At 38.0% G+C, this 12,390-nt stretch overlaps 1 protein-coding gene across 1 annotated transcript in view; it reads left to right on the plus strand.

Annotated features, from left to right (window-relative positions):
- The first annotated feature begins 9,814 nt into the window (after window positions 1-9,814).
- synpra (synaptoporin a) overlaps window positions 9,815-12,390 on the plus strand; it is a 52,249-nt gene continuing 49,673 nt past the window's right edge. The window contains exons 1-2 of the mRNA XM_061728674.1: window positions 9,815-9,908; window positions 10,048-10,113. Of these exons, the coding sequence (XP_061584658.1) occupies window positions 9,891-9,908; window positions 10,048-10,113 (84 nt within the window). The 5' untranslated portion in view covers window positions 9,815-9,890. The remainder of the gene's footprint in view (window positions 9,909-10,047; window positions 10,114-12,390) is intronic.

Genomic DNA, 12,390 nt, shown 5'->3' on the forward strand with positions numbered 1-12,390 from the left:
ATGGCCATTATTATTTGCATCACAGTTAATTTAAAATAAAAGCAGAGTTGGTTCACTTTTTCTGCAGTGTTTTAGAGTCGGGAATACTTGAAAATGTTCAACTCGTGTCTCAGGTTTAAATTGTCATCACAGTTTTCCATATATGGTCATCATATGAAATATAATAATCAAATTGTATTATTCTGCGTCAAATATATTTGAGTAATTTGTCAGAAACATTTTGCAGACAAATGTCAACATTATGCTGTCTTAACTTTGTTATGTAATGGGTACTGAAGTATATCGTGAATAGAATTTAATATCAATAATACTCTAAATACTCTAACTCAATAATACTATTAAAGAGTGGTAAAGGTTTTTATTATTTTTTATTTGACCACGGCAACCACAACTTTAAATTAATGTTTGGATCAGTGTTTACAGGAGCCCTGTGATTTAATTGTTCAGTGGTCATGTGACCCTTTAGTCCATCCAATGACACTGTGTGGATCAGATTCTAAGATATATACGTGACTATATGCCTTTTAATTTTTGTGTTGTGAGGATTTTTTTGGTGAAGGCTGAAGCTACCAGAACCACTTACAACAGCCCAAACAGATACTAGCTGGAATTGCCAAGTTAGTTTTATGTTGCTAAAAAGGCTGCAGAGGGAGCTAGAGACAACATTTTACACTTCATGGCTACATGTCCATATTTCCACCAGCTCTGCCAGGCCTTCCTATGAACAACTGACTTAAAACATCCTCTTGTAGAGTATAAAACATATCTATGACAAGTTGTTTGTTGCATATCACGTATTTAGTATTCTGTAACACAAAAGCTCTGTTATGAGAATGATTTGGTTTGATTAAATGTAGCTGTCACATGCAACAATTACACTCACTTCACATCCAGTGAGCACTATGCATCAGTGACCATTGTGCAGCCCCACTGCAGGATACGAAACATGTAAACATTACACAGAGTAGACATGACTTGCTCCTAGATACACCACTGCTGATTGGCTGTCATTGTCACAATGTACAGGCCCTGTTATGCCATGCCTGCTGGATTAGTTGCCTAGCAACACATTGGATGAGGCTGTTATCGTGGCGTTCATTCTCCTTCATTACCCCTTACATCAGTCGTCCAAACTCTGAAGGGAAAGCGGCAGCGATTCATGGTGGAATGTTTTCTGACCTCTTATACAGTGTCGAGCTCTTATTGCAAAGTCCTCAACACTTCTATTTATCATTAATAATAATGCATTACATTTATATTGCGCTTTTCTGGACACTCAAAGTTCTCACATTACTTCAGTAATCTAATTCATATTTTTGTTTAGTTTTTTGATAACGACCTAATTTTGCTATGGAAAGGTTGGAGAGCCTTTACCACATGGATGGGTTATGTAACCCAAGCCAGCTTGCGCATGTTCCCGCTTTTCCATAAATAACCAAGGGTGAGTGTGAAGAAGTCATTTTTGTCAGTCCCTTCAAAGTGAAGACACGGCTCAGCAGGAGCGGATTTTGATTTAAAAAAAAAAAACAAGCTTCCTCACTTGTTTTTCGTCCAGGCCACTCTTTGTCATTTATGTCTTCTGCTTAATATATGAAGATGTAACATTTTCCTGAATGCACTCCAAATGGTTTCATTGTACTCTTTGGAGAGGTCTTTTTTAAAATGTATTTTCACTTACCTTAAATGTTTTGTATAACTCTTTTATTCTTGTAAAAAGTGTGAATCATCTCAAGTTCCACATCAAATGTGATTCTTTTCTGTGATAGAAAATACTGTTGCTGCACAACGACAGTCAAGGTAATTGAGACGTAAATTATTTTGAGGGGTCAACTAGAAGAGTTTCACAAAAAAAAAAAAGGTAAATATATTCAGTTTAAGCCATACATCATTAAAATGCCGTGTTAGAAGGCCCACAGCAGCATGAGGAAGGTCATCTCATTTTGAGGATTCTTCCAGATGTTGCGGCGCATCTTTCTTTTCCCTGACTGAAACCACCCGGTGCATCGTTAGATTCATTGTGGAGTGATGACAGCGGTGGGTGCGGAGTACCGATTTAAAAACTGGGTTTAAGAACATCACTAACCTGAATGTATCTTCTCTGAATAATCTAGAGGCGTTTGCTTGCAGAATCTGTTATATGGAACAGAATAGAACAGTACACACCTCTCATTATTTTAGTGAGCAAGCAGAAGATGGAATAATTACCTAGAATATAAATGAAACATTGAAATATGTTGCACGTAGGAAATGCAACAATATTATTATCTATTGAGCTATCTTTGACTTAAGGAAGGTGTTAAATTAGAGCTCTTTTGATACAGATCTTATGTTAATTTTGTAAGAATGAGTGATATTACTTTTTCTTCATTTTTATTTATAGAAATACAGAAGTCGGATTTAAAGAAAGATGGAAAAGAAAACATGTTAAACAGTTGATAGGTATCTACTTGGATTGATGAAAAAAGCAGTGTAATGACACTGTCTTGCCTAAAGTATTTAGTAGTAGCATAAACAATAATATTAATAATAATACTATATATATATATATATTTTTTTTTTTAAATTCAGATAAAAACATTTCCCAAATGCCAGACAGTAAAATTGAAGAGATTATTCCAGCTAGGATAATTTTATTTAATTTTGTTGAAATGAAATGTTGGAATTATGAGTCCACTAAGTGGACTTTAACCTTAAACATCTTGCAGAATTCCATTCCAATAATATTACCTATATTACCTATATGTAGCTTGATAGGCTAAGTGACATCATTTTAAGTTAAATGGAGGCTGAGCCTGTGGATGGAGCCTAAGATGCCTAAAGATCACTTCATCTGTGCAAACACCAATACACAGTAGAGCATGTTCCGTACCAACATGAGCTGAAAGGTCACAGCGAGAAAGCCATCATAATAACGCCAGGTTATGGTGTTCAGAGACAAAGGTCTTGTTTACTAAAGATATGTCCTGTTATCTGATGACACGAAAACTGAACTATTTGGTTGAAGGAAAAAAAAATGCAAGTTTGCAGCCTCAGAATATCATCACAAGTGTGAAGTATAGGGGATGCAGCCTTGTGTAGCTTTGTTCCACAGGGGACTGGTACACCAAACAACAAGCAATATCTCAAGACACCATCCAAAAGGTTAACGCTTGGAGATGGGTCTTCAAATTGGATGGTGATCCTAAATATACCTTCAAATTAGCTGTGAGGTGGCTTCAGGACAACATCTGTTAGCTCGTATCCTTCACAACATTTATGGTCAGGAGGAATGAGCCAATGTTCCAGCATGACACAGAAAAGAGCTTGTGCAGGGCTACCCGAAACATTTGAGCCAAGTGAAACAGGTCAAAGGTCATTTTACTAAACACTTATTGTGTATGTATACTTTTGACTTCGAAGAAAGTAATGCAAATTCTGCCCCAGTGCCTCTAGAGTGGATTGTAGAAAGAAGGGATGCTTCATAAGATCAAAAACATAATGAACAACACTGAGCGTCCTCTTCACGATACTGTGGTTCAGCAATGGTTTCTTCAGTCAGAGGCTTTCTCAGATCTGCTGCAACACGGATTGCTACAGGACATCAACAATGGCCAAAATGTTTTCTTTCTTATTCGTACACCATTATCAGATTAACCTAGCCCTAAAATCAGGATTTGTGCTGCAGGTTTTTAAAGTCGCAGTAATTACACCTTTACTCAGAAAACCCTCTCCTGACCCAGACATTTTAGCAAATTATCGACCAATATCCAACTTCCCATTTATATATAAAATTAGGAAAAATGTAGTTACAAACTAGTTAGTCAGTCACCTAATATAGAAATTATTTATTTGAAGTTTCTTAGTCAGGCTTCAGAACGCATCATAGCACCGATGTGCTGGCAAGAGTCATTAACGACCTCCTTATTGCCAATGAATAATCCATACTGGTTTTACTTGACCTCAGCGCTGCTTTTGATAATGTACATAACAGCATTTTACTGCACAGGTTAGAGCATGTTGTTGGGATTTCTGTTTAGTAAAGCTTCTAGTTAGTGTAAACTGTAGTGTGTTAGGGCCAGTAGTCGTAGCTGCAGCTGCAGGACAAGACTAGAGTAGCTCGTCTTAAACATAGATTCATCCTATATATCCAGCTATAGGCCTACGCTGCAGGGGGACTCCAACATGAGCCGCTGAGCGGTGCCCATCACCCCTTTTTCTCTCCTTTCCTCTTCTTCTCTTTCCTTCCTTCAGGTCAATCCACAGTTATTAATTAGAAGTATTACATCAGTATACTTGTCTCCATTCTTCTTGTAGTTTGTTGTGCTGGTCTGCCCCCTCCGTTTCTCTTCTATTCCTTTTCTCTTTCTCTTCTCTTCTCCTTTTCTCCTCAAACCTGCTCTTCTGAGCATGTTTGCAGGCCGGAGCTTCCAGAGCTGCATCCTGACCTGCAGTACCCCCCTCTGACCACCTCAGTGTCTGCTACCTGTTTATATATTCGTGTCTGGAGTCCCACTAACCATGTATCAGTCATAATATAAGTACATATAACGCTTAGTTCTCCAGCAGATAATTCTTATACTTTGTCCTGTAGAAATTACGTTTGGTCTCTCCTCTCTCTATTCTTAATCCTCCCTGTTCTGTCTCACATCTCTTTTATTGCTCTACCCAGCTGGCCTTTGGCAGGAGGCCTTATGAGCCAGCTCCTGCTCAAGGTTTCTTCTCTCTTGAAAGCATGGTTGGCTTAAAAATGTTTCTCCCGCTGGGGGAGTTTCGGGGCGCTCTAACCGGAATTAGAATCAAAACTAAGACAAAATAAATGCAAAGAAGAATACGTTACTTCTTCTTTGACAGATAGAAGTAGGTAGAAGCAGATTTCAAACAGATAAATAAATACCGGTTATTTTCTCTTTGTTCTGTCCCGTTTTAATCAGCAAAGTTGCTGCAGTGTTAAAAGGATTTTAGATATTTAGGTACAAACATGTACATCATTTACAGTTCAAAATCATTCTGTACATGTAGTAAATATCTAATCTAACAATAAATATATATAAATAAATATCTGTGGCTTGCATATCTTTTTTTTTTAAATAGAGCGGATGCGGCTTGTATTCAGGTGCGGCTTGTATATCTTTTTTTAATTATTTTATTAAAAATAGAGCGGATGCGGCTTATATATATATATATATATATATGTATATGTATATTATCATTAAGTCATTAAGTTATACCAATGTTAACTATGTCTGCAAGATGAGCGGCTTTGAAGGTGAATCCTCTGCCCAAACGCCTCTTCTCTTCCTACCTCCTCTCTGTGCGGCTTCCTCGATCCCCCGATCACACTGAAGTTAATCCTGATTATGAGACCCACTCTAATGCCATTTTACGCAGAAACGTTTCCAAACGCCTGTCTTTTGTCCCAATATCTAATCATGTTTCATTGCTTTGTGTTGTCACAGGCATATGAGGATAGCTTTAATTAACAAGTGAGTGTGAAATACATGAATCCAACCAAATGTGCCTGTCTGTGACATTTCCCTGCAAAATCAGAGCAGTCAGGTTGAGCCTCAGGCAAATCTTTGGTATTTTACTGTTTTTCAAATGTCCACTGGCTGTTTTGTCTAGAAATTATCTTTGTATCTTTTCTGGATTCACAGCTTAAAAAGTAAAATCTTTTCCTCACTGTTTAATTGTCAAGTAGGATTTTTCTTTTTCTGCCAATTATTATTATAATTATTGGAAGATGGAGCTCACTTGAGACTTAATAATTGCGGTTGACTGTATCAGCACTCGATGATGCACATGGGTTCTGGCAGCAGTTCTAGTCAAGCAGTAATTGCTGTGGAGCTGCGGCTTGTTGCTGTGTTGGATGAGATGAATAAGTGGATGACCTAGTCTGTGCGCTATAATTCCTCTGTGTCACAATATGAAAGAGGCTTAAGTGGAGAAGAATGGCAATTGTTCCTACTGGTGCTCTGCTGCCATTTCTGCTCTGTGGTTGTTACTGCGTCCCCCTTCGACTCAGACAAGTACCTTTTTAGATTTCCCCAGAGGAAATCTAAATGAGTTTTATTGTTAAGGTCACCTGCTCAAAGTTCTCTGTCCTGGATCAACACCAGTCCACATACACGCATATTCATGCCCTGTCATTTTTTCCCTGCCTATTATCTGCTGCTCTACTTCTTCACGGTCTCGCTCTCTTCCACACATGCATCATACACGAACACTGGCCTTTAGCTACTGTACCCAGGTGTGTTTTCTGTCTGGCTCTCCAGTGCACTTCTACTTTCCTGAGATTCGGTTTGACACCTGTCAGTGTGGCTGAACAGTTATACCCCCTTGAGCAAGAAAACCGGGCTGTTGCAGCACATACAGTAAAGTTTTGAACAAGGAATGGAGAGGTTTTTGAAGCTAAATAAGCTACTGATTATCTGCATTTCTGCTACCAGTTATATTTTGCTCCCAACACTGTTCCAAACAGCACAGTATGAGGGAATTGAGAGATGATTGGTCACATCTGGAATCCCCTCGGGTGATTTGAGTCTATTTGCAGATTCATCTGCCCCAGCATGTTTCAAGACATGGCAGCAGCTCTTCACATGAGTGTGCTGACAGTAGAGCTTAAGGAACCAAAATCATGGCTGGCAGCACAAAGTGTTAGATCAGAGTTATAATTAGAAAGAGTAGTTTAGAGGGATTTTTTTTCTTTACTTTTCTTTTTAATTGATTGATCTGAGAGATGTCAATGAATATAGTTACCTTTTGGACACAATCATTTTATGTCAGTGTGATATGCCAAGCTAAGATTTACACATGGAAACTGACATTTACATATTTCCTGCAGCGCAGTGTCCTTTTAAAGAAGACTATTTAACTTTTAAAGCAAGAAATGACACAACCGTCTTCTTACAAATGAAAATGTGAAGTTGCATAAAATTAAAATGTATTGTTATTATTATTGTTATTATTATTATTATTATTATTATTATTATTATTATTATTATTATTATTATTATTATTATTATTATTATTATTATTATTATTATTATTATTATTATTATTATTATTATATACCATATTGTGTTGATGGAGGAACAGTTATCTTGTTTATATTTTCTGTCCAAAGTACGTTTTCATGTTTTCCTGCTGTTCACTGAGAAGAAATACCCGGAGGCTCCACAAATGCTCGTGGGCAGGCCTCAGCTCATTAACTTAAACAGATCCACACATGAGAGACCTCATTCCACTTCTTCAGATCATTTTGATATCCTGTAGTGAAAAATATTAGCCAATCAGATACAATGATTTCTTAATGTGACGATGGAGCCCTGAAGGCAGTGAATGTGTGTATATGTGTGTGTGTGTGTGTGTGTGTGTGTGTGTGCGTGCGTGCGTGCGTGCGTGCGTGCGTGCGTGCGTGCGTGCGTGCGTGCGTGCGTGCGTGCGTGTGTGACGTGAGGACGATATATACTGTAGGAGAGATGTTGTACAATTAGCCATGCTGTCAGAGCAGTAAGCAGTTGGCTCTAAAGGAATTGTCACTAGTGGAGCAGACTTAGGGAAGCCCCCTCTGCTCTCTTCTTGCTTGCAGGGAAACGTTTGCTTGCACTCTTTTTGCTTTTTCCTTGGCCAGCTCACAAGATGACGATCTGCTCCAGCTCTTTGTGGACTTGTATATAAAAGGCTATCTACTAAAGATCATTCCGAAAAGGGACCCGCAAAGAACATGCATGAATGATGCTCCACTTTGTTCCTGGTTGTCCCAGACTGTAAAGTGTTAGTCCCTAAACACTGACTCACATTTACAGGGGTGCACATAATGTGACTTCTTCTTGTGAGTCTCCTGCTTCTCAACAACCTCTCCAACCTTTGAGAGGGAACGAGCTGGACTGTTATTATCACAGAACAGGGGTTTTTATTTTCTTCTTTTTTTTGTTCTTCACCTTTTTTTTCCCCTAATGATTTATGTGATGAAAATGTATCCCACTTTAGCCTGAATATCTGAATATGGCTGAGACCAGAACATTTGGCTCACTTTGGCTTAACGTCTGGGCAGAGGGAGGACAATCTTTCCATGAATCTGCCCAAAGTACAAGAATTTACTCATCAGCAACTCTAAAGCTGCAGCATCAATATGTAGGTACCCTTTAAAGAAAGAGAGAAAAACTCAAAAGTCACTGAAAAGTGCTGTGTCTCCGGAAAGCACCAGAGACAACCGGTATTGTAATAGACTCTACATAAACCTTAAAAACTGACAAAACCAAATGATAACTAAATCAGACATCAAACTTTCATGATATGATATATATATATATATATATATATATATATATATATATATATATATATATATATATATATATATATATATATATATATATATATATATATATATATATATATATATATATATATTTTTTTTTTTTTTTATTAACCTTTATTTTACCAGGAAAATCCCTTGAGATTGAATCTCTTTTGCGAGGGAGACCTGGCCAAGAGGCTTAACTGGTGCAACAACAATAAAATCAATTTAACAACAACAACAACACAGTGCAAACAACATTACAATACCTTACATTAAAAATAGCAGGTGCACATTTCTGTTACTTTCTGTTTCTGTGGAAGAGCGGGAGCTGTACACACTGTGAGCTGGAGACAACATGTTGGACAGATATGAGGGGAGTTTTTTCAGGATGGCTTTGTAAATAAAAATAATCCAATGGTGTTGTCTCCTCAGGGTCAGTGAGGGCCAGGAGACCAGAGAATAGAGAACACAGTGACGTGTCCTAAACGCTGAGTTGGTAATAAAACGTGAAGCACTGTGATATACTGTGTCAAGGCAATGAATTGTTGAGGAGGCAGCATGCATATAAATAATGTCCCCGTAGTCCAGAGTGCTTAAAAAAGTTGCCTGTACCAGTTTTTTCTTGGCAACAATTTTAAAACAGGTTTTGTTTCTATAATAAAACTCCAGCGAAGCCCTCAGTTTCTTTAGAAAACTGAAAATGACAGTTTGTCATCCAACCCGATACCCAGATATTTATATGATGGTACTCTTTCAATAGTTTCTCCTCCTGTAGTTTGTATTCCAGGATGGATGATGTTGGTTGAACGGGTTCTGGTGAAAGTAATACATTTGGTCTTTTTGGCATTAAGGACCAACTTTAGTTCAGTCAGTGATGTCTGGAGCTGTTCAAAAGCAGACTGGAGAACATTGATGGCTTGGGAAAAGAGAGGGGACGATTGAATGAATAACTGTGTCATCTGTGTAAAGATGGATTTTTGCACTGTTCAGATTTCTCCCGATGTCATTAATAAAAACTGTAAATAGGACAGGAGCCAAAACAGAACCTTGAGGGACCCCATTGGAAATTGTCATAAAGTCTGACTGGTGTCCATCTGTAGCTACACATTGGGTCCTGTCTGTAAGATAATTCCTGAACCAGTGAACAGCTGGGGCAGAAAAGCCAATATCTTTGAGTTTTTTAAGCAGTAATCCAACGTTAACACAATCAAAAGCCTTGGTTAAATCAATAAACAGTGCAGCACAGTGTTTCTTCTGGTCTAAAGCATACATACAGATGTCATTAATAATAATAATAATAATAATAATAATTATTATAATTATTAGTATTATTATTTATATATATATATATATATATATATATATATATATATATATATATATATATATATATATATATATATATATATATATATATATATATAAAAAAAATCCCTGCTCATCCCTAACTACTGTTGTACCTCTGAAATAAATATATAAATAAAGGAGGATGGCTCGGGTTTCTCCGGCTGTTGTCGGAACCAGAGAGAGACACACATCGGTGTCTTGGCTCGCGGTTTGAGTCTTTCCACATCTGCTCAAACAAATAGACAACAGTCTTGCTGCTGACATGGAAACCGCCAACCAGGTACACGGAAAGAAAATAGGAGGAGAAAGATCATTTTGTCAGGGGAATGACTTTTACACTAATTGCCGCTAATTTGTGTCATTAATTGGTTACGTCTAGAAAAATGTTTTTTTTTTCTTCTTCCTTTGTCTTGTTCCAGCTTGCTTCTGCGGGGACATTTCAAGTGCTCAAATTGCCTTTAGGATTTATCCGTGTTTTGGAATGGGTGAGTTGGAACTTCATTGTTTTGCATGCGCAAACTTAATTGTGCAATTAGGAATTATATACGCTGATGTAGGTGTCTGCAGTTAAAAGGGATTTTCAGCAAATTAAGCGTCCGCTCTTTCCAAACAAACTCTCGCATCTGAAGAGATTTGAGCGTATCTGTTGGGTTCTGCTTTCTTTGGTCCAGATCCAGACCTTCCTGAAGCGTCTTCCATGTGATCCGTCTCTCCGTGACTAAATGGCTTAAGTTTATGTAAGAATCTATGGCTCCGTGGAAATTACACGCTGTCGCAAACCGTAGTGTGGCTTTTTTCATTATAGGTCCCTGCGCCAAACGTGGCAGTTTTTGCGCAAACCTAAAAATAAATAAATAAATGAAATAAAATAAAATAAAAAAACTCTACCGAAGTTAAATCATATTACAGGAATCCCCAATAATAACTGGGTGCCCTTTCTCTGACTGAATCAAAGCTTTACTACCGGTTCTGCCTGTGTTTATTGTGCAGGAGAAAAGCCCCATGCTAAAAAAAAACATTTAAAAAATAAGTGAATTTCTTTGATGTGAGTTTAGATGAAATGCTGTCACCACAAGGATTATTATTCCTCTTATGCTGAGGTAGTGTGTGAATGTTTGTGAGTGTGAGTCCTTCTCAGGTTTGAAAATGCAGAGAACCTGAGAAAAACAGTTTGGTTTTTTTTTTACAATCAAAAGGAGCGGTTAGATATAACACAATTTTATGTGGGAAGAACACATGTATTTGAGAGGGGCTTCCACTTTGAGTGTTTGTAGCCTATGTGACCACAAGGATGTTTGTGAGATGGAGCCAAAGAACAAGCAGATGATCCAAATCACTATCTGTATAATGCAGATAACACTCTATCACGTCTCCTTATGCGACTTTCTCGCCGTGCCTCTTCTGCGTATGTGTGTGCTTGTGAAGAGAGGCTGTTGTTATGTGAGCATCACACCATCTCCCACACACACCCTCTCTTTTCCACAGTTCTGGCACTGTTGAGGTGACCTTTTCTTGCTGCACTTTTTTTTTTCTCATCTTCTATCTTCTCAGAAGAGTAAAACTTTCCCTGTCTCTTACCTACCCTGCAGGGTCACAGACCTGCAAACAAGTTCGAATGGATGCCCACATTCTGCCGTGATGTTTAGTGAGAAGAGAGGGAAGGCATCTATGTTGCTGTGGTCGGTTTCAAAATGACCCCGCTTTTTCTGCCATATGTTTGAGTTAGAATGATGCAGTTGGGCTATTTGCCCCCACATGCCCCAGGTTTACATCTCTGGCTTCAGCTCATGGTTTACCTGGTGTCCCGTTGTAATGTAAGACGGACAATAGGAGGAGCCTATAGTTGGGCTGCAGAATATATAAAAAATGCATATTCATTGAAATGCCTACATATGCAATAGCAATACTGCAAGAACAATATAAATACTGAAATGAATGGATGCAATACTTTTTTGAATGTCAGTAACATATTTGGCCCATCATATGGACTGTCAGTGCCCGACATGCCTGGCATCGATTTAGGTGCTAATGGCAGAAATACTGAAACACACAGAGAACTGGGTGTCCCATGGTACTGTAACAAGGCAACCTTGATACAGTACCATGGGACTCCCCAGGGTAATGGAAACCTCTCTATCAATGGAGCTTGCAGTATGACAGAAAACCGCCTATAAAAACATTTTTTTAACAAAGATGTACCTGGCATTACCTGTCACAATCCGTGTTTGGTTATATCACACGCTCTGTGTTGATAACAAGGCTACATGGGTAATTTCAATTGCCCTCAGGGAACCCCCCAAAGGGATTACCGTATTTTGCGGACCATTAGGCGCACCGGGTTACAAGGTGCATGATACAACATATACTGTATAAAGCGAAACAAAACACTCTGGTAAGTTGAACTTTATTCGACTCATTCACAATAACTCAGAATATCGTTCAGTTGTAACTGATACAGAAAAATACACTCACATTTTAATCTTCCATGAATCCACTCCCATCACTTACCAAAGTTGCGCTGAAACAATTTGACAGATTTTTGAGAGCTGTGTATCACATAAAATCGGTTCAAGGTCAGTAAGCACAACACAAATTCATACATAAGGCGCCTTGTATTATAGAGGGCACTGCTGATTTTTGAGAAAAATTATATAATATCTATCTATCTATCTATCTATCTATCTATCTATCTATCTATCTATCTATCTATCTATCTATCTATCTATCTATCTATCTATCTATCTATCTATCTATCTATCTAT

The sequence above is a fragment of the Cololabis saira genome, chromosome 8 (assembly GCF_033807715.1).
Source record: "Cololabis saira isolate AMF1-May2022 chromosome 8, fColSai1.1, whole genome shotgun sequence".
Taxonomy (NCBI): Eukaryota; Metazoa; Chordata; class Actinopteri; order Beloniformes; family Belonidae; genus Cololabis; species Cololabis saira.